The following is a 26,399-nucleotide window of genomic DNA, read 5'->3' as shown; positions in this document are numbered from 1 at the left end:
CAGTTTAAGAAAAACCTTTCTCAACCAGCTATTGCAAGGAATTTATGGATTTCACCATCTACGGTCCGTAATATCATCAAAGGTTTCAGAGAATCTGGAGAAATCACTGCACGTAAGCAGCTAAGCCCGTGACCTTCGATCCCTCAGGATGTACTGCATCAACAAGCGACATCAGTGTGTAAAGGATATCACCACATGGGCTCAGGAACACTTCAGAAACCCACTGTCAGTAACTACAGTTGGTCGCTACATCTGTAAGTGCAAGTTAAAACCATTTATCAACAACACCCAGAAACGCCGTCGGCTTCGCTGGGCCTGAGCTCATCTAAGATGGACTAATACAAAGTGGAAAAGTATTCTGTGGTCTGACGAGTCCACATTTCAAATTGTTTTTGGAAATTGTGGACGTCGTGTCCTCTCGACCAAAGAGGAAAAGAACCATCCGGATTGTTATAGGCGCAAAGTTTCTGAAAGGTACATACAGGTTTTGGAGCAACATATGTTGCCATCCAAGCAACGTTACCATGGACGCCCCTGCTTATTTCAGCAAGACAATGCCAAGCCACGTGTTCCATCAATGTGGCTTCAAAGTAAAAGAGTGTCGGTACTAGACTGGCCTGCCTGTAGTCCAGACCTGTCTCCCATTGAAAATATGTGGCGCATTATGAAGCCTAAAATACCACAACGGAGACCCCCGGACTGTTGAACAACTTAAGCTGTACATCAAGCAAGAATGGGAAAGAATTCCACCTGAGAAGCTTAAAAAATGTGTCTCCTCAGTTCCCAAACGTTTACTGAGTGTTGTTAAAAGGAAAGGCCATGTAACACAGTGGTGAACATGCCCTTTCCCAACTACTTTGGCACGTGTTGCAGCCATGAAATTCTAAGTTAATGATTATTTGCAAAAAAAAAATAAAGTTTATGAGTTTGAACATCAAATATCTTTTTTTCGTAGTGCATTCAATTGAATATGGGTTGAAAATAATTTGCAAATCATTGTATTCCGTTTATATTTACATTTAACACAATTTCCCAACTCATATGGAAACAGGGTTTGTATGACTAACACTTGGCTTCATGGGACTGCGTCACCAAAGTGTTTTATTGGCTATAACGCACACAGTAACACAGAACTTATGTATGTAGAAATCAAATTGGATTCAACTCACATTAATTACCTGATGTATTTGGCAATGTCCCAGACACACAAAAACAAAACATGTACAAAACGGTTCTTTATTACTAATAAACAAGAATACATCGGAACATGTAACACGTTTCTTACGGTTAGTGTTTGAAACATTCTCACAAGCTGCCACACAAGGCGCAGGAAAAGTCACTATAAGCAAAATATCAGTTTTAAAGGGGAACTGCACTTTTTAATTTTCATTTTGACTATACATATATATATATATGTATATATATATATATATACATATATATATATATATATATATATATATATATATATATATATATATATATATATATATGTATATATATATTTTTTTTGCATTCTAATTTGTAATAATCGGTTCGTTCTAGGTGGCTCGCAATGCAGATAATGGGAGTAATCCATTATGCCTTTTAATCACTCTCGTGACCTGATTTTAACCAAATATTAGCGATATTATTATAATAAGCGCTAACGCAGGCAAACTGTTTTTAGCAGGGCTGTGATCACAGAGCGGTCGCTAGCTTGTGCAGATACAGTGTTGAGATATTGACATACTGAGCTGATGCATCATGATTGCCTCTAAGTTCATTGTAGATTATAAATCATGCCTCTCGCCGAAAAAAATGTGGTCATAAAACCAGAAGTTGTTCATCTGTGACATCCAACTATTATCTAGCGATGGAGAGAATAAAACGAAAAAACGTTCTTCTGCGGTATTTCTTTTTTTTTTTTACCCTTCGTGTGGATCATGATTACTTCTTCATCTAAAGGAGAATACAAGAACAGCCTATCAGCCGGGATCCCAGTGAAAGCAGATGTTGTACAGTAGGTGATCGTTTTATCATGTTGATAGTTTGTTTTTCTTGTTTAGCACTTAGCAATAGCGCTACGTGATGCCTGTTTCACTAAATCCGGATCTGTTTAGCAAACAGCTTCTAAAACTTATGAATCCTCCTCCTTATATTTAGGCTTAATAATATAAGGTTCTGGATCATCATTTGTTCCAAAGTAGTCTTTATTGTTTCTCACGAGTCTGACGTAAGTAGTAGTGTTGTTGTTGAAGGAAAAAAACGAACATTGTGATGCGTCTGTGAAATGTATATGATTAAAATGATTAAAAAAATATGTAAATATTACATGTAATTACGAATGTGCCTGTTACTACATTACATTAGTGTTGTAACAATACCAATATTTTGGTACTAAAATTATTTCGATACTTTTCTAAATAAAGGGGACCACAAAAAAAATGCATTATTGGCTTTATTTTAACAAAAAATCTTAGGATACATTAAACATATGTTTCTTATTGCAGTTAAGTCCTTAAATAAAATAGTGAACATACCAGACAATTTGTCTTTTAGTAGTAAGCAAGCAAAAAAAGGCTATCAATTAGTCTGCTGACGTATGCAGTAACATATTGTATCGTTTATCATTCTATTATTTTGTCAACATTATTAAGGACAAGTGGTAGACAATTATTAATCTACTTGTTCGTTTACTGTTAATATCTGCTTACTTTCTCTTTTAACATGTTCTGTCTACACTTATGTTAAAATGTAATAATCTCTTATTCTTCTGTTGTTTGATACTTTACATTAGTTTTGGATGATACCACAAATTTGGGTATCAATCCGATACCAAGTCGTTACAGGATCATACATTGGTCGTATTCAGTCCTCATGTGTCCAGGGACATATTTCCTGAGTTTATAAACATAATATACATTTTAAAAAACGAAAGAAGATGTTGTGATGCCAAAAAATATCGACGTAATCATAGTAGTATTGACCAGATACGTGCCTGTACATGATATCATTACAGTGGATGTTAGGTGTAGATACATAAATGGCGTTTGTTTACATTTTGATGCCGGTGAGCTACGGTGTGTAGTGAAGCATATTTAGCTATTCCTCGTTCTGCAGGGATGATACTTGTAAGAAATGTACTTTATTTGTTGCCATGGAGGCGAGGATTAGTGATTTAGAAGTCGCTAAAACACTGCCGACTGGGGCTGGACTTTAGCCGCTAGCTCGCTAGCCATGTCCTAAAGTATTCGTTTTTAAGCCAAAACGCGTCCGTTCTCCCTATTCTGTCTACACACTGTGTCTGCTTGTAAGTACTCCGTGATTGTGTGCTGCCGAACATGCTCAACTGCTCGTAAACCAGCAATGTCACGATGTGACTTCGACGCGGGCGCGAGGCAGGGGCGGCGGGACCGGTACGTTTCAGAGACCGTATAGTACCAAAAATGATTCATTAGTATCGTGGTACTATACTAATACCGGTATACCGTTCAACCCTACATTACATATATACTTACACCTTGTATATAAAACAATGATGGAGTTGTTTGAATGGTTTTTAGAGCCTTTTATAGGCGGAATAGAGCGAATCCCGTTGACTCCTATGTTAGCGGACTTTTGCTGGAAGTGAGTTGGAATGCACTAAAAAAAACATACGTGGATTGTGAATGAAAGGCAAAATTCCAAATGAAGTGCAGTTCCCCTTTTGAGTTATCAACACAAGCGGAAAAGAGTCCACAGAGAAAAAAAGCACAATGTGAAATATCAAACATGAAGAACTTATACAACTCAAAAGGACACATACATTGTATGTGTTTAATCATCAGGACACAAGGAGCTAATAACTACAACATTCACAGATTCAGCAGTCTGTTTAAATACCTTATTTCTACAAAGTGAATTTACATTTTTATTAAAGTACAAAGTGCAAATACTATTGTTTCTGTTATCGCCGATTGGTGAGGGCAGAGTCTCAGCTGATGTTTTAGCCTTGTTTCTTCGATGGATGCTGAGGGGATTAAAGCAGAATCTTATCAGTTTTGCAAGTGTGTCTGCCACTTCCATAATAATAAATAAAACACATTCTGCAAGTAATAAATAAACAAATAAATTGTGCTTTACTCTCCGAACGATATGTCACTCAATCACCTTGCCAGGGCCTCCCCAGGCTAAATTTGGGATCCAAGCAGAATTGTATTTTGAGAAGTGTGTAGAAATGTGTCATTATAGGAAAATGTTTGTGGTCAGATTTCAAATGAAGCACCCTGTCATTCATTAGTTGACATTTTACATGTGCTCATTCAAGCAAAACGGGGCCCCTCTTGGATCATAGGGCCCTACACAGCGCATGATCTGTGTATAGGGAGGGGCGGCCCTGAACCTTACAAAAAAAGTGGGTTTGAGTGACTAATACATGTATGACGTATTGCTAATTCATTATGCTAAACATATGATTACAACAGTGTAAGTTAGATATAGCCTCTAAAGAAATAAGCAGAGAAACTTAAAGAGAAATGTCTTTTTTTTTAGATCAAACTTGAATAGAAAGTTCTTATTGGCCCATTAGGGATGTAATTGACTGGACAGTCATTAAATCACCGTTCTTTTGTTTTGCTGGCCCTTTTCCAAACCGTTTCTATCTGCTTTCTTATTCACATCTAAATGGAGATTTTTCTGAATTCTGATTCGACATGGATTCATAATGTTCGATAATTGATTTCAAAATGTATATATAATTCATTTTTAAGAATACATTTTCGGATTAAAAACAATAAACAACTATGATTGGTATTATTTTTATTTTGAATATTGTTGCTTTTATTGATTATTGTTTTTCTTTTTTTTAGTATCGTATTTGTATTATTTTGTAAATTTCTATCCCAATCTCACCCGCCCCCTTACTTCCTTAGCGGAGGAGATTCATAAGCCGAGCAAAACATGGCTAATGCTAATGCTATCAAGAGCGAGATGTTGATTGATTGATTGATTGATTGATTGATTGATTGATTGAAACTTTTATTAGTAGATTGTACAGTACAGTACATATTCCGTACAATTGACCACTAAATGATAACACCCCAATACGTTTTTCAACTTGTTTAAGTCGGGGTTCACGTAAATCAATTCATGGTACAAATATATACTATCAGCATAATACAGTCATCACACAATTTAATCATCAGAGTATATATATTAAATTATTTACATTATTTACAATGTTCCAAAGAACACAAAACTGTTGTCAGTGGTTTAGAATTGCGGCAACAGTACGCTGCGAAGTTTCTTTAAAAAAGGCAGCAACACAACGAACACAGCAACAACTCCAGCATCTAAAACAACTCTTTTCGAGGCGATGAACACCGCAACAACAACAAACTCCACCTAAGAAGCAGCTTACTGTAGTGCAGTCATTTACTCAAGGTAGCATGTATGACGAGAAAGAAGAACAATGCACAAAGCGATCACTAATGCAGTTACTCTGCATGCACATTCAAACCGGACAGCTTGTACGTGCGTGTGTTGCTGCAAAGCTCTTGTGGAATTATAACACATTTAATCATCAATATAGTGTGTGTATGTGCAATGAAGTGTACATTAACATCAGTACACACTCACAAGGATCCCAGGATACTTCATGGAAAAGCCTGCGTTTATCCACTTACTAAAACTTTATAGTCATGTCAATGATTTACTTGACCATTTATTTGCATATTTCCATACAATGCTATATTTTTTTTTTTACAGACATATTTAATTCAAGCAAAGGTATTGCCTCCCAGAAGAAGCTCTTAATTTAGTTATTTAAAAATTATTGCATAAAAAGTACAATTTATATCTGGTCTAAAAAGAACAATATTATACATATTAGAATTTTGCTAAGAGCAAGATGCAGTGTATGAAGTGTCATTTCAAACTACTAGTTTTTCATTAAAGACATGCACCTGGGCATAGGTTGATTGGCAACATTAAATTGGCCCTAGTGTGTGAATGTGAGTGTGAATGTTGTCTGTCTGTATGTGTTGGCCCTGTGATGAGGTAATGACTTGCCCGAATGCAGCTAGGATAGACTGCAGCCACTCCCGCGACCCCGAGAGGGACAAGTGGTAGTAAAATCATACTTGCCAACCTTCACACCTCCAAATTTGGGAGATTTGGGGGGGGGGGGGGGGGGGGGGGGGGGGTTGAGGTGGGCGAATGGTTGTCCCGGGAGATTTTCGGGAGAGGCACTGAAATTCGTGAGTCTCCCGGAAAATTCGGGAGGGTTGGCAAGTATGAGTAAAATGGATGAATAGTTTTTGATCAAATAAATGCAAAACTTGTCATTTGAAAAGTAGGGGAAACAAATCTGAAAAAATTGTGAATCTAATTTTTGGTGAAAAAATCAAAGACTTTATTCGCCCATGCCTAATTCCCAATAAAATATGTTTGCTGATATATTTTGGACATTTTTGTTTGATTCGGTCTTCGCCAAACCTTTTGTAACAGACACTAGAAACAACAACTGGAACCACTGTACTGTATTGTCATGTAATCACATGAAATAGCATTGATAAAAAAAAAACAGGTGACATACACTATATTGCCAAAAGTACTTGGCCACCTGCCTTGACTCACATATGAACTTGAAGCGCCATCCCATTCCTAGCCCACAGGGTTCAATATGATGTCGGTCCACCTTTTGCTGCTATTACAGCTTCAACTCTTCTGGGAAGGCTGTCCACAAGGTTGCGGAGTGAGTTTATAGGAATTTTCAACCATTCTTCCAAAAGCGCATTGGTGAGGTCACACACTGATGTTGGTCGGGAAGGCCTGGCTCTTAGTCTCTGTTCTAATTCATCCCAAAGGTGTTCTATCGGGCTCAGGTCAGGACTCTGTGCAGGCCAGTCAAGTTCATCCACACCAGACTCTGTCATCCATGTCTTTATGGACCTTGATTTGTGCACTGGTGCACAGTCATGTTGGAAGAGGAAGGGGCCCGCTCCAAACTGTTCCCACAAGGTTGGGAGCATGGAATTGTTCAAAATGTTTTGGTATCCTGGAGCATTCAAAGTTTCTTTCACTGCAACTAAGGGGCCAAGCCCAACTCCTGAAAAACAACCCCACAGCATAATTCCTCCTCCACCAAATTTCACACTCGGCACAATGCAGTCCGACATGTACTGTTCTCCTGACAACCTCCAAACCCAGAATATTTAAGAGGGAGGGAATTTCACAGCTTGATTTGTTGCACAGGTGGCATCCTATGACAGTTCCACACTGGAAATCACTGAGCTCCTGAGAGCGGCCCATTCTTTCACAAATGTTTGTAGAGACAGTCTCCATGTCTAAGTGCTTGATTTTATACACCTGTGGCCGGGCCGAGTGATTAGGACACCTGATTCTGATCATCTGGATGGGTGGCCAAGTACTTTTGGCAATATAGTGTACATTGTGGTATTCACACAGGGGTTATGGGGTTAATATAATAGAGGGAATGGTTGACTTACAAGTTTACTGGAAGATAAGCCTTCTCCTGTTTTGGCCCCTGTAAGACAAAGAGTGACAGGACCCTTAAACTCTATTGGAAGGAGGAAATACTTCCGCTCAATACACATGTCAAATCCTTACAAATTGACCCTTCACTAACCTTTAATCCCCTTAGTTACTGTTGCTAGGCCTATAAAGCTTATCGCAGTGGTTTACATACGCTGGTATTTTTCAGCTCACCTTCTTCCTTGGTCACCCCCAAGCAGCCCATGAGCTCCTGCAGGGACAGTGCTTTGTCGTTGCTGATATCGCAGTATTCCACAAACTTCTTCACACACTTCTTGGGCTTAGATTTCTTGCGCAGGAAGCGTTTGAATGGCTTGATTTCCTTTTTCCCGATGTCGCCGCTGGAGTTTTTATCCAGCTGACCAAAATACCAGTGGACCACCCTTTCCTCGAGGGTGTGGTTGGGGTCGGGCTCCACCACTCTAGAAGATAAAATCATCATATTCATAAGATAAAAAATATAAATTTTATTGATAAATGTGTTATTTCATTGTTCGTACGTATTATATGTTAATAAAAACACTTATTGTTACTATGGATGGTACTGAATTCATACCGTCAGTACTACCGGTTACTGATTCAAGTAAAATCAAGCGGTTCTATATTTTGACACCTTTGTTGTAGTGACCGGATCAAGCACTTGGCAGGGAAACACGCAGGCAGGCACTTAGTCGTACTGCCTCTAGGTCAGAGGTCTCCAAGCTACGGCTAGTACCTTTTTTTTAAATTAAAAACTGTCCTGTGCAGCCGCTCAAGAAAATTATATTGTTCATGTAGATGTACATATCTGCTGTATTTGCCCTTCTCCTGTATTTACTTTACAAACGAGAAATGTGGGATACTTTTCTTGTTGCCTTATTTGTAATTGAATTCATCAAATGTTTGGATAGTGATTAGTGTCTGGCGCAGGACAGGAGAGAATAGAAAGAAGAATAAGAAAAAAGAAGACAAAGGGGGAAATTGTGGGGATAAGAGGAACAGTACAAAACAAATATATATCTATATACAGTATATGTACATACACACGCACACACACACACACACACACACACACACACACACACACACACACACACACACACACATATATATATATATATGCATACATACATACACATATATATGCTGAAGTGAACGAGCGGCAGCGGTTTTGTGCCCGCCTCCATCCTCTGTCGCGGACGTCACGGCCCTCTCTCCGTCCCTCCTTCCCATGTACAGTGTTCCAAATTATTATGCAAATTGGATTTAAGAGTAAAAAAATTTGTGTTTTTTTTTTGTTTTTCCATTAAACTCAAGGATGGTATTGTGTCTCAAGGCTCTGTAGATCACTGACATCAATCTCAGACACCTGTGATAAATAAATAGTCTCCCAGGTGAGCCCAATCAAAGGTAAACTGCTTAAAAGTGATGTTTCACATTATTAAGCAGGGCACAGATTTCAAGCGATGTGGGGAAGAAAAACGCTGCTGAAAAGCGTAAGATAGTACACTACCTTGCTCAGGGTATGAAAACATTGGATATTTCCGAAAAAAGTATGCGTAATCATCGAATTGTAAAGACATGTGTTGCTAATTCAGAGCACAGGTGAGTTTGTGCAGATAAAAGCAAAATAATTAAAGGCCTACTGAAACCCACTACTACCGACCACGCAGTCTGATAGTTTATACATCAATGATGAAATCTTAACATTGCAACGCATGCCAATACGGCCGGGTTAGCTTACTAAAGTGCAATTTTAAATTTCGCGCGAAATACCCTGCTGAAAACGTCTCGGTATGATGACATCAGCGCGTGACGTCATGGATTGTGGAGGACATTTTGGGACAGCATGGTGGCCAGCTATTAAGTCGTCTGTTTTCATCGCAAAATTCCACAGTATTCTGGACATCTGTGTTGGTGAATCTTTTGCAATTTGTTCAATGAACAATGGAGACAGCAAAGAAGAAAGCTGTAGGTGGGAAGCGGTGTATTGTGGCCAACTGCAGCAACACAAACACAGCCGGTGTTTCATTGTTTACATTCCCGAAAGATGACAGTCAAGCTTTACCATTGGCCTGTGGAGAACTGGGATAACAGAGACTCTTACCAGAAGAACTTTGAGTTGGATGCGCAGACGCGGTACCGTGAGTACGCATGCAGCTGCGGCTTCCAAACATTTGATCGCTTGCCCGTACGTGCGTGCCACTATGTGCATGTCACGTACGTAACTTTGGGGACTTTGGGGAAATATATGTGCTATATGAACTATGGGGAGGTGAACGGTACTTTGGGCTGTGGGATTGAGTGTGTTGTGCAGGTGTTTGAGTTGTATTGGCGGGTTATATGGACGGGAGGGGGGAGGTGTTTGTTATGCGGTATTAATTTGTGGCATATTAAATATAAGCCTGGTTGTGTTGTGGCTAATAGAGTATATATATGTCTTGTGTTTATTTACTGTTTTAGTCATTCTCAACTGAATATCAGGTCCCACCCGCCTCTCACAGCATCTTCCCTATCTGAATCGCTCCCACTGCCCTCTAGTCCTTCACTCTCACTTTCCTCATCCACGAATCTTTCATCCTCGCTCAAATTAATGGGGAAATCGTCGCTTTCTCGGTCCGAATCGCTCTTGCTGCTGGTGGCCATGATTGTAAACAATGTGCAGATGTGAGGAGCTCCACAACCTGTGACGTCACGCTACTCGTCTGCTACTTCCGGTACAGGCAAGGCTTTTTTATCAGCGACCAAAAGTTACGAACTTTATCGTCGATGTTCCCTACTAAATCCTTTCAGCAAAAATATGGCAATATCGCGAAATGATCAAGTATGACACACAGAATGGACCTGCTATCCCCGTTTAAATAAGAAAATCGCATTTCAGTAGGCCTTTAATATCTCTGCCAGACACTGTCATCGGATTAAGAGAGAAGCTGCTAAAAGGCCATTGCACAGCAGCAAAGAGGTATTTGAAGGCCCTCGTGCCTCTGGAGTGCCAAGAACCTCAAGGTGTAGGATCCACAAGAAGTTTGCAAGTGTGCTTAATGCTAATATTCGGACACCCCTAAACAATGCTCACAAGCAAAAACGGTTGCAGTGGGCTCAGGAATACATGAAGACTCATTTTCAAACAGTTTTGTTTACCGATGAGTGCCGTGCAACCCTAGATGGCCCAGATGGCCATAATGTCCACAAGACTGAGATGGCAGCAAGGGGGTGGGGGTGTCATGTTTTGGGCTGGAATCTTGGGGAGAGAGCTGGTAGGTCCCTTTAGGGTCCCAGAGGGTGTGAAAATGACCTCTGCAAAGTATGTAGAGTTTCTGACTGACCTCTTTCTTCCATGGTACAAAAAGAATAACCGTACCTTCCGACAAAAAATCATCTTCATGCATGACAATGCCCCATATCATGCTGCAAAGAACACCACTGAGTCACTGGCTGCTATGGGCATACGAGGAGAGAAACTAATGGTGTGGCCACCATCCTCTCCTGACCTCAACCCTATTGAGAACCTCTGGAACATCATCAAGCTAAAGATCTATGAGGGTGGGAGACAGTTCATATCCAAGCAGCAGCTCCGGGACGCTATTCTAACATCCTGCGAAGAAATTAAAGCTGAAACTGTCCAAGAACTCACAAGTTCAATGGATGCAAGGCTTTTGAAAGTGATATCAAGCAAGGGGTCCTATATATTAACATGTAACTCAGTTATTTCAATCAAAGATATTATAATTTATATGGTATTATAATGCTACAAATTCAACATGTGACAATTTTAAGTTCTTTACAGCCTATAAAATGTCTTGAAACTCTGTTGTGCTTAATAATTTGGAACAGTGGACGTTGAGTCATTTATTGTAAAAATACTGTTATCATTTCGAGATTTGTTCAAAGAAATTTGAATTAAACTCTAACGGCTGATGACTTGAAAATTATACTGACTGACATTTGCATCAATTATTTATGAAAATTTGAGTAAAATGTATTTTGAATAATAATTTGGAACACAGTGTATATATAATAGATAGTCCGGCCCACAGCCAAGGTCATGTAATAATATTCTACGTCAACAAAGCAAGGAGAAGGCGCTCAAAAGTACAATGCCACTTTTCCAAAATGCACTAGCTCGATTCTAATTTACATTGGATTTGCCATAGACATGCTACAGATTAGCATGAGCGATTTTACATGGCGATTTCAACACCTGCAAATTTTGTAATGAAAACTACAACTAAGATGCATGTTACAATCAAACAGCCGGTGTGTAATAAGTGCAATACTTATAGTTTAAACACTTTTTAGGTATCGACAAAAGACAAGACTACGGCTACGGGAACACACTGTAGTCAATACACGACTGTCGTTTATCATCTTGGAATTGCAAATTTACGCAATGTCGAGTATATAAAACCTGCAAACTAAACTCAGAAGTGTAGGAAAACAAGATAACAACTGGGCAGTACAGCTCAGTGTTAAAACGTTAAATACAATGTTTTGATTTTATTATTAAACAACTAACATTTATTAGCACATTTGAAAACACACCAAAGTTCTAGAAATGGGTACTGTTGAGTACCGATATCAATGCTAGGTACTGGGAATTGTATAACTAACGTTTTATGATGTTGATGCTTTCAGCCTAGAATAAATACCAGTCAGACATCCCATGACCTAAATATTCAACCTCTGAACTGATGCCCACAAAAGAACAACAATATGGCAAAGCATGCAACTATACCGTGTTGTTTGTGCTATTATTTTTCTGACAGATAACCCACATTGTGGTGCTGTTATTAGACCCTAAAACTGAATCCCATAGATTTGATTGACTTGAAATGACTACAACATTTGGAACATCTTTAGGGGACAGACAAGAACATGTCAAATTTGAGCAAGATTGGTTGACAAAATCAAGCAAGCCGTCTTTGTAGAGGCACAGACGAGACTTAGCAACTAATTGACATACATGGTCAGGGCTTGTATATATAGTAGACTGTCTTACTTCCTGCACAATATCTACTAATAGTCATCAGTCTGACAGCCAACTGCTCTGTTTCCTGTGTATATAAGGAGAACACTGTAACCAACATCTTTGTCAATATGTTTGTCTTCTGGTTGACCATGAGGTCATTAAGTTGTCTGGTACAGTTCCCCAATATTGTAATCTGTCTACTCAATTGTTTCCCATGTCTATATTGCCATACCATCATTCAGTATGTTTCCATGCACTAAATAAGATTAATTTCTTAAATAATTAGCTTTCTTCTATTTTCACACCTACATGTTAAGTCCCAGTTTCCTTGCTCAATCTCCAAAGCGACTCTTGGCCGTACACAGTCTGCCTTTTGTACGGTTATTTCAGCCTATTTAGCTATGTGGTTATGTAAATAGAAGAAGAAAAGGCTACATGCCAATGAGCTAGAGCTGGTAGCTGTCAAGCTCCAGATCCAACCAATATTTATTACTGCAATAGTGGTGAACTGCTTTTACTTTTTACTGTAAATACAAGCTACGCAGGTAATTATTTGCTTAGATTTAATCCTTACATCCCTAAAGAAAATATGAATAATGATGTTGATTGTTTATGTTGTGAATGAATGAGGTCGAGGCATAAACACTTCATTTGATCTACAGCTGTCTATTATTGTTGTCTACCTATGACTGACTAACAAAACACACATGCATTATTTTTACTCTAGCAATATTTCTATTTTATCATATACTTTAAAAGTATTGAATTATTTCAGCATGCTCTTCTTCATTTGTGAATTGTTGTAAAGAGTTGCTCGTTGGTGCCCCGCAGAGACAGTAGTTTACAACATGCAAGAAAGAACTCATTGCATAATGTAGGTAATCCGATTTTTAAATAGCCTAACACGATCTAGTTAAGGTGTTTACATGGGTTGTAGAAAGCTGATTTCGAGACAGTTCGTACAATAAGTTTCTTCTGTGCAAGTAAACGCAGTGAGTGAGGATATCTGCATGTACTGACGTACACAGCCAGTTCAAAACTTGGGGGGACAAACGTTTTCCCCAAAACACTACAGTGTTCCCGTTGTATAAAAGGTCTTGGACATCTGTAAACACATCGGCAAATTGACATTTTAAGCTTGCTCGCAAACATAGAACACTGGGCCCAAACTTTTTTTAGTGAGGCATTTCACAAAGGCACCCCTTTAAGTACTCACCTTTTGCCAGGTGAATTTGACTCCGATTCCCGGGGTTACGATGCAGAATCGATCCTCAATACAACACGATTCTCAATTCAAACCAATTCATTTGGTAGAAAAATGATAATAAAACCCTTTCAAAACAGGTTACAGGTTACAAAAGATCCTCTTGGCTGCTGACGTATACGCAGTGAGTAAGATTGGAGATGGCCTAAAAACGTCTTTTTAAAAATGTGTTTTTAAAAAAAAAAAAGTGTTTAAATTACTCTATGAATCGATTGGAATGAAAATAGATAGGGATCATGATTCCTTAGTAACAAAGGTGTTGTCAGTCAGTCATTTGTTCAACTTACTTAGTTATACTTAAGATTAAGATTAAGATTAGTTTATTTCAAAGGGGACAATGCAATTTCATAAAACAAATGATTACACATGGTTAAAAAAGCCAGAATTAGCCAGTAGGCTAGTTTTCATCTGTAGTCCCCTGGCCATGATGTAAAAAAGGCAGTAAAATAAAAATTTCAAAGAAAAAGAAAAGAAAAAGAGAGAGAGAGAAAAAAAAAGCACACAATACATATACCATATAACACAAAAATAAATACAACATCACAACATAACATTTATCTTAGCATCAAAACAGGTTAATCTTTTAGTGCTGGCAGCTGTAGGCCTTGATAAGCCACATTTTGCATTTTTTTGTGAAGGCCTTGTAAGTTGTGACCTGTTTAACCTCCTTAGGTACTGAGTTCCACACATTTGCACTCCTTACTGACCAGGCCGACTTACTGAAAGTGCTCCTTGCGCAGAGGAATATAACAGTCACCTCTGACAGAGCCTTGAGTGATACTCTCACGGCTGTTTCTTTGGCTGATGAACTCTGCCAGAGGATCTGGAGTCAATTCATGCAGTACTTTATAGGTCACTTTTAAATCTACAAATGTGTGAAGACTGTCCCAGTTTAAAATACTGTAATTTTTTTAGAATGGCACAGTGATGATAGTGCTTAGGTTATTCATCTATAACTTTAATTGCTTGTTTGTAAAAGATTTCCAATGTTTTTTTTTAATTCTGACCAGCCTGTGACCAGCTGGTAAGGCAATAGTTGATGTGGCTGAAAATCATCGAATGCAAATACAATTTTGCAGCTTCGGTTGACATTTCATTCAACATTTGTAGTGTTCCTCAAGGTTACATTTTAGGTCCTCTCTTTTTCATCATTTGGCCCACAAATTCAGTTTAAAAACCTGTGAAGATTTGCAGCAAATATTTCAAAACACTAGAGTGCTGTCATAGAGATGATCTTTGTCTAGCTTTTTTCCAGAAGGTCCCTGAAAACATCATAACGCTCCTGTAACTCTGACAAAAATATATAGACCAACATTAAATTTCCACTGTAGAGGATGATGGTTCCCCGGAATATACAAAATAAGGTTAATATTGAAGAGAGAAGTCTGGCCCCCCAGTCCTTACTTAGCTCTCTGGAAATATGGCCTCCAAGACAGTTTGGTTGAAAATCCCTGCCTTTATACATTATTTATTATATGAAACAATTTGGGAATTTTGACTTTTTTTTAATTACATGTTGGTCAGTTTGTGTTTAACGTTAGAAAAAGAAAGACATTTCCAAACATACTTTCCGGCGGATGCTGGATCTGTGACAGCGTGCACCATGTCCGTGGACAGCGCGTCAAGAACACTTGTCAGGAACTCTGTTTTCTTTGCGCCAGGACAGCCTGAAAAATAATCCAAACATATCTGGATGAGTACCCATACAACAAACACATAAAACAACAACACAGTGTGGAATGCTGCCATCATAGGTGGCCTAATAAATGTCTGGGGAGGGACGTCATGTAACAGGCAGCATGGTTAAAGACAGCCAAGGAGCAAAATAAACCTAAAGAAGTTTCTCACAGTTGTCTTAACTCCCCCCTCCTCATAAAGTGTCAGACCTCCCTTCATCTGGAGGAGGAAGAGGATACCTGCCAATCATCAGAGAGGCCCCTGAGTGCTTTTACCAGCTGGAGATGTTTCTAAACATTGTATGTATAAGTCAATTCTTCACCTGAGACACAAAGTACACCAAAAACTGTCTTGACAGACACAATATGAGTCAGGGTTGTGTCTCAAATGAGCATGGATGGACACACCAATAGCGGGATTATGTGAAATGCCAAGCAGATAAATGCACCAAACATGTCAATAACAAGTGTTAATGATAATGACACTACTATACATGCAGAATGACGGGAAGCAATTCAAATAAGGGAAGCCTGGTGTGGACTGGCCCTAATGATAGTCTGTTTGACCATTTAGTTTTAAGAGTGAGGCATCGAGTGGAAGGGCTGAAGGCTACAGAGGTCTGAGAGATTCTTGGATGTTTCTACTGGCTCTCTTCTTTCTCACACTCTGGCTCTCCACTGCTTTTCTGCTGCAACTCTTTTTACGGCTCAGGCCTGCGGGGCCAGATTCTCCTGCGCTGAAGATAATAGCATGCTTGCCCTTCTCTAACAGGTGGCGACTCGGCAACACGCCTCCGCTCCACCTTTCCCAACTAGATCCTTATAGTCTACAGTTGGGTAATAGATACACAAGTCCAAACTGTTCCGTGGTCTTCTTTGCACGCTGAGCATATTTTAATTCAGGTTTTAGTGGAACCTGTTGGCCCACGTCTAGTAAAAGTCCAACCCACCTGTAAGCTACCAAAAGAGGAGCCTTGTCGAACTTACTGTAATCAATTAGTTTAGACCAAGGACATTCAACTAAATCGTTTTGGGGGCCACTTTTCCAGAAAGCTAAGGACCAGGGGAAGGGAGGTGGGGGGGCAGACTTGTCCTTTTACTATCAGTCTTATTTTGTATATTCCGTACAACCAGCGTTCTCTACAATAGACTGTTGATTTTGGTCTCTTTCTTTTGTCAGAGTTACCGGAGCACTCAACTAAGGACCTTTTGCAAAAAAGCTTCTCAAAGATCATCTATTGAGGCACTCTAGTGTTTTTAATAATCTGCTGCAAAAATGTAAGTCTCTCACAAGTTTGTTGAACTGAACTGGTGGGCCGTCAGTTGAATAGCATAAATGATGAGAAAGAGAGGACCTAAAATGGAATCTTGAGGAACACTATATAACTGAAGAAGTTGAACAAATGACTACTGACTGCACCTGAAGTAAATAAGCTACAGCAACACCTTAGTTACATAAATCACATTACAAATTAAATGTGTAGCTGCCAAAAAGGAGAGGACTTAACAGTATGCCTTGAGGAATTCCTCAGTTATGTTTGGACCTCAGTGTTTTATGCTTGCTAGCATGGTTAGAAAGTCAATGCAAGGATCTGCCAAAGTTTTACTAGGAATGTAAAACTCTTTGTGATGGACACTTCAATTCACATCGCAATACATGGGTTATGATGCGATTCACTTGTAAAACAGAACGATTCAATTTAGTGTATGATTGATTCGATATGATTCGATTTAGTGTATGAACAATTCATTAATATTTGATACGGTGTATGAATGACTCAATTCTATAGTTACCGTTTGTTGATGGACACATCCTTTTTTTACACCACAAAAGAACAAAGGCTTTCCTTCCTGTGCATACACTCCTCATGTTAGATGACAAATAGTTAGGACCTTGGCACCAAGCGCTCAGACGAGATCTGTTCAAGCTAAGTCTATGAGCATGAACTGATGAAAACTTAGATGAGAGGTCAAACATCTTGTCATGTGAACTCCATTACAATAACAATAATCTGATGAATGAGAACACCCATAGGCACATTCTATAAATGTGACATGCTTCCAGTATTTTTACCTTTATTTAAAACAACATATATCGCCAAAGATATTTTATAAAGTAAAAAGGCAAACACATGTCAAATATATTTATTTTCCTTGAGTAAAGTCGAGTCAGTGTCATCGCAGATGCCTGCCTACAGGTTCTATGGCTTTACTGGGGGGGCAGGATTTCCGGGACAAGGACGGGAAATGACGTGTGTTGTGGAGTTGAAAGGGGAAAGGAAAGTTATCAGAAAAGAGAACAAGACACGCAGACTGAGCCCGTTGTATGAGAATGTTTTGTGAAATAAAGAAAGACAAACTGGAAATCTGTCTGTGCCTCCATTCCTTCCTTGTTGATGTTACAATATTGATGGACGGCACAGCACGGAGGCGGTCCGTGGTGTTCACGTTGTGTGTCTTGTGGGTAATTATTTGGCGGGCAGCCATGTTTCTCGCTTTGTTTTTAAGACAAACTGTCTACTGATTGCTCGTCTCGCGCAACACCCAGTCCAAGTATCTACGTCAATTCTCATCTCAAATTACGTAAATAACGTAACATGCGTATGACTCTTTTCACGGACAACCCCTGGCTCTTGTGTTCTTTTAAAGGCAAAAACCGTCAACTGATTTTTAGTTCGGCCTGATAAGCGGTCTATGTGTCTTCACTCAATTAACTTAAGGATTCACAGCTGAATCTTATCAACTGAGGGGGCTGGAACCGACATAGCTGAAGCGGCCACTTCTCGATATCCGGTCCCATCGATTTATCGTTAACAACCCTAGTGCTTATAGTGGTCCAAGTCTTTCTATACAACAGGAGCACTCTAATGTTTTTAGGAATTTGCTGAAAACATATTTGCCTCCCAAGTTTTGAACTGAACTTGGGGGCCAGTATGGTGTCATTCCCAGGCTGGATTTGGCCCCTGAGCTACCACTTGAATAGCCCTGGTCTAGACAATCACACAATTTCACTCTTGGAAGAAAAATAGATGTTTATGTTATTATCAAAGGAGGTCATATTTTTTTGGCTTAAGAGCACAGCCTAACTTTTCCACTATTGGCAGCAGATGTCTGGCAACCATTCCCAAAGCAGCTGTCCTTCAAGAGGGTTTTTTTATGATTTTATCTTTAATGCCCATGTTTGACAGTTCAAGTCGAGAAAGCATGAAATCATAAGATTGTTTCCTGCTTCTATTCCAATGCCTCCATTTATCAAGCTGCACAACGTTGGCCAGTAAGTGCATGTGTGTACCTCTGTGTTGCTTTCAATAAGAAGCAATGTTATTCTATGGAACCACATGGGGCACAGTCCTGTCAGCACTCACATCAGCAGCTCCTAATGTTTGCCCAAAAGTATCCCGTGATCCCGCTATAGACAGAAAGAAAGCCAACTACACTACTTTCCACTCCGGCTCCTTACAGAGCAAGTGGCTCCTTTCTCGCATCTTAAAGTTAAAGTTAAAGTTAAAGTACCAATGATTGTCACACACACACTAGGTGTGGCGAAATTATTCTCTGCATTTGACCCATCACCCTTGATCACCCCCTGGGAGGTGAGGGGAGCAGTGGGCAGCAGCGGTGGCTGCGCCCGGGAATCATTTTGGTGATTTAACCCCCAATTCCAACCCTTGATGCTGAGTGCCAAGCAGGGAGGTAATGGGTCCCATTTTTATAGTCTTTGGTATGACTCGGCCGGGATTTGAACTCCCAACCTACCGATCTCAGGACGGACACTCTTGGCCCATAAACCTCTCAACACCAGCGCTTCAACAGCAAATGAACGTGGAGGCAACATTTATAATTACGCCTGGTTTATACAGTAACAGGGTTTACAGCCATTGACGCAATAGCTCATAAAAAAAATAGATGCTGAGCTTTATTTCTGTGTATTTCAAAACAGGTGACATGCATAATTCTTATCAGAAATCAGCACAAAGTATTGTTTCTGGCGACATATATTGTTGTATGCCAAACAGGAGCAATGTCGTCAATACCACTAGAAAGACAAACATCAACAAAGATGAGTAATATTTATTGACGTATGCTGCCCGTCCCACTTTTTGGCAATACAAGTCAATGATGTGTGAGCAGAGCCAGAGTTGCTTTGCTGTTGCTGCTAAAATGCAACACCTGTGACCAGAGCGCCCAAGTCTGGTCTGGCACACACGGCTGCATAAACACTTGCGGACCAGAGAGGAACAGTGGAAGCTCTGTGCAGTTGCTATTGGATTATTAACATGTTTACCAAACTACCAGAAAAACTGCCCCAGTGCCAAGTGCCTTAAACTATGATTTGGTTGTATGCGCCTGTAGGCTGTAATTGCTCTTACTTTGTCTGCAATTTGTTATGTGCTGTCTTGAAGGATACAATTAAGTATAACAACATGCATTTTTCAATATGTGAGTAGGTTATGGGAAAGTTGCCAAACATTATAAATAATGATGGCAAGTGGTTGAGCATTTATTTGCATATCCAGCAGAAAGAATGGAGCGTAATACAAGCAGCCAACTATATCTTTAAATATGTATTCATCAATTTATTAATTTTGTTGTGGGGTGTACTGTATGGTTTTGTTTGTATGCGATCAGAAAAAATTGTTTTGATGTCCATTTAATATAAGGCAAACCACCAAAAGACCAGTTAAAATTCCCCTCGAATGCTAACAACTTATTTTATAGTTCTGGACCTAAAAATGATGTCCCCAGGTAAAATGACCCCCAAAATAGGCACAGCAGTGATTTTAGGCTTGTTTTTTAAGTAAAAGTTTTCACGCCCGATTTTAGCCCTGATCCTGCTGACGTCATCCAAAAAAGACCAGAGGCAATTTCATATTGGGTGGTATGTGTTTTGATCTTCATCCCGAATTATGTTATTTTCTCTCAGTATTTGAAGGGATGATCAAATATGTCTGCCAGATGCATTGTTGCAGGTTGTAGAAATAATAGTTAAAAAGGAGTCAGCCTGCATACATTTTCAAATGATGGGAATATGAGATAAGTATGGACTTGTTCTGTCAAATTGATGTGCGCAAAATGGGACGAACCGAATAAGAAGAGTGTAATTTGCGAGGATAATTTTTTTAATGATTGTATCTTGGAAGCAGAAGAGTTTTGGATGGGAAACATTGAAAAGATTCAGGTCAAATGCAATCTCGAAAATCAGGAGCACCATCGAGGGGAAAACGACTGAGTCAGAACCTGCGGAAAAACGGAGAAAGAAGAGCAGAAAACGAGAGTAAAAGAAGGTAAGCCGCTCGTATTCTATTTTGTGTCCTCTTCTACTGATGTTTGTTTGTTTTTTACCATGAAAAGACGAGTACACAAGGATAGCTTTTTATGTCACTCAGGCAGATCATATTGTGGATGTGGCTGCCCATATCTGCTGTACAGATTCACTTTGGAAAAGAGTAGTGTTGTATATGTTTGTTGCCTTATTTGTATTGACTTTATTAAATGCTTAGTGTAACTGTTGCTACTAATAATTTAATATAATTTGTTTTATTTCTCTAAAAACAGAATAATAAGCTAAGTTCATAAAAGGGAATTCAAATCAAAATGCATAAAAGTTCATAAGAAGGCTATATTTAAGTTACTATGGTCAAAAATGTAATTTCATGCCTTTTTGTTAAGTTTGTGGCATACTTTTATTTTGAAATGTCTCGTTTGGTCTGTCGTCTAATGGAAGGAAGCTACTTCCGGGTATGAGTAAACATTTTTTGATGCCATGTGAAGGCAGAAAGAGAGAGACTGACTGTCCCAAAGACTAAAAAGTGTCACAAGGACTCTAAGTGTTTGGGCTATAAGAGCCTGAAGATCACAATTTCCTCCTAAAAGAAGCATGCAGGCCAACAAGGTATTTGTTTGTCACTTCTGTTTGTATTTACTTCGGTAAAATGTTCGATCCACATGCTGTGCATGTTGTTATTTTTACGTTTATAACGTGCTTTATTTTATTTCAGTTTTCACGGTGAATTTGAAGGGAAAGGAAGCCTTCAAATAAATCAGTTCAAGAAAGCCATTGTGTCTGTGCTATTTGGAGGGAGTTACACTTAGGTAGCATTTTCCTAAACAAAACCAGATTTCTTTTAAGTAATACAAAAATGTATCATAGCTGTTTGTCTGTTATATGGAAGAACATAGTTAATTATAGAACTGGAACCCAATGTTATAAAAAAAAGTATTGATTTTGAAACGAGAATCGATTCTGAATCGAATCGTTACCCCCAAGTAAAAAATATAAATATAAATATTATATATATATATATATATATATATATAATTATTATTATTTTTTTTTTGTTGTTGTTGTTTTGTTTAATGTGTCTGAGATCTTCAAAATGTAAGTTTTTTTTTTTTTTTGCATTTTTAAAGACAATATATGCGTCATAGCAATTAATGTGATTATGTCATTTTGATCACACCCCCTAACCACAGGTATCTTGACAATCTAGGGTAAATAGTAAATGGGTTACACTTGTATAGCGTTTTTCTACCTTCAAGGTACTCAAAGCGCTTTGACACTATTTCCCGATTTACCCATTTACACGCACATTCACAAACTGGTGGCGGGAGCTGCCATGCAAGGTCCCAACCACGACCCAAGGGTGAAATGTCTTGCCCAACGACACAATGGACGTGACTAGGATGGCGGACGCTGGGATCGAACCTGAAACCTTGAAGTTGCTTTACCATCTGAGACACACCGTCCCCAGGCATATACATATAAATATATATATATATATATATATATATATATATATATATATATATTTACATTCTCAACATCTAATTTGCATGATTGGCCATGACGCATGTGCATGTAATTGTAATGGACAACATAGGTGACAGGGACGGCCAAAAAATACATTAAAGTAAAAAACATTAAAAGTAAAACAAATATGTTTATTAATACCCTTTTTTTCTGTTAATTCTTTTTATTGTTTTTTTAAATTCCACAAGCAAGACTGAGTAGCCTGTAAGCGCGTCTAGATGGGGGAGGAGCCCGCAGCAGCACCAAGTACTCAGTGGGAAGAGCAACATGTGTTTTTATGTCAGAGTCTCCAAAAGTCTCTTCACTAGATATGCCGCTAATATCTCTTTAAAAAAAAAAAAATATCGAGAGAAGTCAGAACACTAACTAAATATACTGACAAAGTCGCTAAGTTGCCGACACAAATCTCTCCTGCTCAGTCTACTTATTCTCTGGCAGACTAGGTGGGTACAATATGATGTGTGTTAAGACGCAATGTTACCATGCATATTGTCACCTATTTTACAACATGCTGCATTGGCAGACAGTCAATAAATTAATGTATGGGATTGCAGTCAATAATACCCTGGCCTCTTATAAATACTGTCAATTGATAATAAGCAAATCTTTTGTACTCAATAATCTATTTTGCTTGTTTTTTCAACCTCCATGAGAACACTCCCTAAAAATCCTCTCAACTTCAAATGAGTTATCTAAGCTCTTTCCAAGCTATCTGTCAGTGCCTGTCTCTGACATCCCACTATCCATTACCTCCACCTCTCTCCCCTGCTGCTTCTCCTCATCGCCTATCTTTCTTCATCCCACTATCCTCCATCTCCCATGTCAGTTGGAGATGAATCCCCTCCCCGATCCGTCTCTGTCTCCTGGCTAACTGACCATGAAGGGGGCAGTATCTGGCAATGCTCAAGCCTTTATCAAGTGTTTCCTTGACCAACACTGCTAATGATATCAGCAAACACACACGTCTATTGTTATCACAAAATTGGAAGGGTGGCAGCGGTTGGAGTCCAACTCCTGAGGAACTTCCCCATGTGGTCTAAGCAGAGAAGAAAAAAATAAACCATCAGCCTTTAAGACATACCTTGAAGATGCCGACTTTTGTAGTGGTCCTTTGGTTTGGTTGGGTGGGCCCTGGCGTTGCCGTCACATTTTGGCTGCTCATACCTTAAACACAGGAAATATTTTAGGCCAGGGGTGTCAAACTCAAATACAGAGTGGGCCAAAATTTAGAACTGAACAAAGCGGCGGGCCAAGGTTGAACAAATTAACCTTTAACGTACTCTACGAGCCATCGTCACGTCCGCTTTTCATCCATTCTAACATCGTTCAGACCCAGTCACAAGATATGTGCGGCTTCTGTACGCACACAAGAGCGAATGCAACGCATACTTCATCAACAGCGATACAGGTTACACTGAGGGTACCAGTATAAAAAACTTTAACACTGTTAGAAATATACGCCACACTGTGAATCCACACCAAACAAGAATGACGAACACATTTCGGAAGAACATCCGCACCGTAACACAACATAAACACAACAGAACAAATACCCAGAATCTTTTGCAGCACTAAGTCTTCCGGGACTCTACAAAATACACCCCCGCTACCACCAAATCCCCCCCCCCCCACACACACTTTGTAGCGTCCCGGAAGAGTTAGTGCTGTAAAGGGTTCTGGTTTGGTGTGGATTCACAGTGTGGCGTATATTTCTAACAGTGTTAAAGTTTTTTAATCGGCTACCCTCAGTGTAACCTGTATCGCTGTTGATGAAGTATGCGTGGCATTCTAATGTGTGTGCGTGCAGAAGCCACACATGTTATGTGACTGGGCCAGCACTCGTTGGGCTGGCTGGCGTTTGGAAGACTCCCGGGAGGATCGGCGGGCCAGCTTTAGTGTTAATTTGATATCGCCTCAAGGGCCAAGTGAAATTACACGGCGGGCCAAATTTGGCCCGCGGGCCAGAGTTTGACACCCATGGTTTAGGCCAATGTCATGTGATTGACCAAAGACAGAATTTACACACATCTAACTTGACGGGAGTGATATGAAGACAGTAGGGATGACATAGAGAAATTTAGAGGGAGACAGGGAGCGTGGGACACAAAAAAGCTTTAAAAGCTTCCCTTGGAGAGCCAGAGCCCCACTCCTGCTCCTCTACAAGGGGGCCGAAAGTTGGTCTGGGACAAGTCAAGAGAAAGGGGAATATCCACAATTCTATGTGTTCGCTAATGTACTCGCTGGCATTCTGCCTGGATCCTTGTAATTATGATAGCAAGCCTGTGTACCAGTACCAGTTGTACCAGTACACCACACAGCCAGCCTGACCCTTGACTTGTCGCTTACCAGGAAAGCTTGGTTTACATTTACACATCAGTCAGATTCCTTTTAGTCTTCTCTGTGAAGTTCCAGTTAGCATGCCATAGCTCGAATGTACTATAACTTCTGGACTATTAGACACTATCTATTTTCTCACGCCTTGAATCCTTCGCTTTGTACAATGCTGCAGATAGTTTATGGATTTTTCAGAGTTTACAAGATTCCCATGCCGCCAATAAATTTAGCCTTGTTATATTAGGACAAAAAAATGTACAGAAAGGTCACGGTGGACCAATGAAATGGTTCTCATTAAATCAATCGCAATTACACAATCATTCAGTCAGCCATTTAGCACGTTATGCACTCACCCTTATCAAATGGAATGCACAAGACACATTCCCAAAGCCGAAGAAGATTGACCCAGCCGTGTAAAATAGAAAAGAGCCACTACATGGAACAGAAATCTACTACCACTAACGGACTGCTGCAAGCTGAAGAAGACGACTTCAGCTGTTTCAGCGTGCAGGAGGAGGAGAAGGACAAAGACCGCTTTACAGTAAGCTTCTATATGTTGGGTTACAGGCACATATTTTTTTGTTAAATTTGTGAATGAACACAAGTGCCTGTGTAAATATTTATTATTTTAATGTGTACACCTGTGGTCAATATACAGTATATACAACATCAAGTCTGTCCAAAAATTAGGAGGGTGCGGTTTATATTTGGGTGCGCTCTATAATCTCCAAAATACTAAGGGCCGAGTTCTCGTTTAGCTGTGTGGGTTTCTTAAAGATGAGAACGCTACATGTAACATGCAATAGAGTGCAATGACTTGCTTTGAGTAACTTTCCGCAACGCAGTCAGCCGAATAAGCAAACACATTGTACCTCAAAACAAACTAAGGAATAGCCTTTTAGAAATTAGTCAGGGCTTGGAAAATATTAATTTTTTAACAGTCAGTTAAAACTGCATTTTGTCATTGCTCCAGGATAAAAATGGTAAAGCGCATTTGTGACGAGCCATTGTTATCCTTTCTTTATTGCCACTATCCTGTTTCTTATATATGACGTTCCTGCTATTGGAACCTTAATTTCCCTTAGGACACACACCAAGGAGCAATAAAGTTCTATCTAATCTAATTTAATCCATAATGCTATTATTGAACCATCGACTGCAGTCAGAGTAAAACTTTGTATAGTCTGACTGGCTTGTCCACATGGACCAAACCTCCCCACAGATTATCACTTTTTTGCTACAATTTTTTGGTATTTAATGTCTAGATATCTGCACTCAAACTGAGTGCCGTTCTAGCTCGTTCTTGCTTGATGTCGCTTTATATCCCACAAATACAATAGTACAGCACTGTGGAACCTCACAAATGTAACACAATCTGTGCAGTGAAGCTAGTTGACTTCCAAGTTGGGTCAAATAAAATAATACATTTGCTAATAGGAAGTTATGCGAAAGTGGCTTAATAAATCTTTATTTACTTTACAAACAACCTTAACTGTGGCAACTTGAACATCCATCCATCCATCCATTTTCTACCGCTTGTCCCTCTCGTGGTCATCGCAGGGCCAAAAAAGATAGATAGACAACATTCACACTCACATTCACACACTAGGGCCAATTTAGTGTTGCCAATAAAGCAATCCCCAGGTGCATGTCTTTGGAGGTGGGAGGAAGCTGGAGTACCTGCAGGGAACCCACGCAGTCACAGGGAGAACATGCAAACTCCACATAGAAAGACACCGAGCCCAGGGATCGAACCAAGGACCTTCATATTGTGAGTCACACATGTACTACCTGATGTGGGATCTGAGCCGAGGATGTCGTTGTGGCTTGTGCAGCCCTTTGAGACACTCG

General features: G+C 39.5%; 1 protein-coding gene across 2 annotated transcripts in view; it reads right to left on the bottom strand.

The window, feature by feature from the left end:
* Positions 1-1,517: 1,517 nt before the first annotated feature.
* Positions 1,518-26,399, bottom strand: part of smoc2 (SPARC related modular calcium binding 2) — a 92,079-nt gene continuing 67,197 nt past the window's right edge. For both annotated transcript variants that reach the window (XM_061961503.1, XM_061961504.1), the window contains 5 exons: positions 23,296-23,378; positions 15,295-15,394; positions 7,690-7,937; positions 7,470-7,507; positions 1,518-3,991 (listed from right to left, as the gene is read on the bottom strand). In XM_061961503.1, the coding sequence (XP_061817487.1) occupies positions 3,968-3,991; positions 7,470-7,507; positions 7,690-7,937; positions 15,295-15,394; positions 23,296-23,378 (493 nt within the window). In that variant the 3' untranslated portion in view covers positions 1,518-3,967. The remainder of the gene's footprint in view (positions 3,992-7,469; positions 7,508-7,689; positions 7,938-15,294; positions 15,395-23,295; positions 23,379-26,399) is intronic.

Source organism: Nerophis lumbriciformis, linkage group LG02, assembly GCF_033978685.3.
Source record: "Nerophis lumbriciformis linkage group LG02, RoL_Nlum_v2.1, whole genome shotgun sequence".
In the NCBI taxonomy this organism is placed as follows: Eukaryota; Metazoa; Chordata; class Actinopteri; order Syngnathiformes; family Syngnathidae; genus Nerophis; species Nerophis lumbriciformis.
This window is presented reverse-complemented; position numbering and strand designations above follow the sequence as displayed.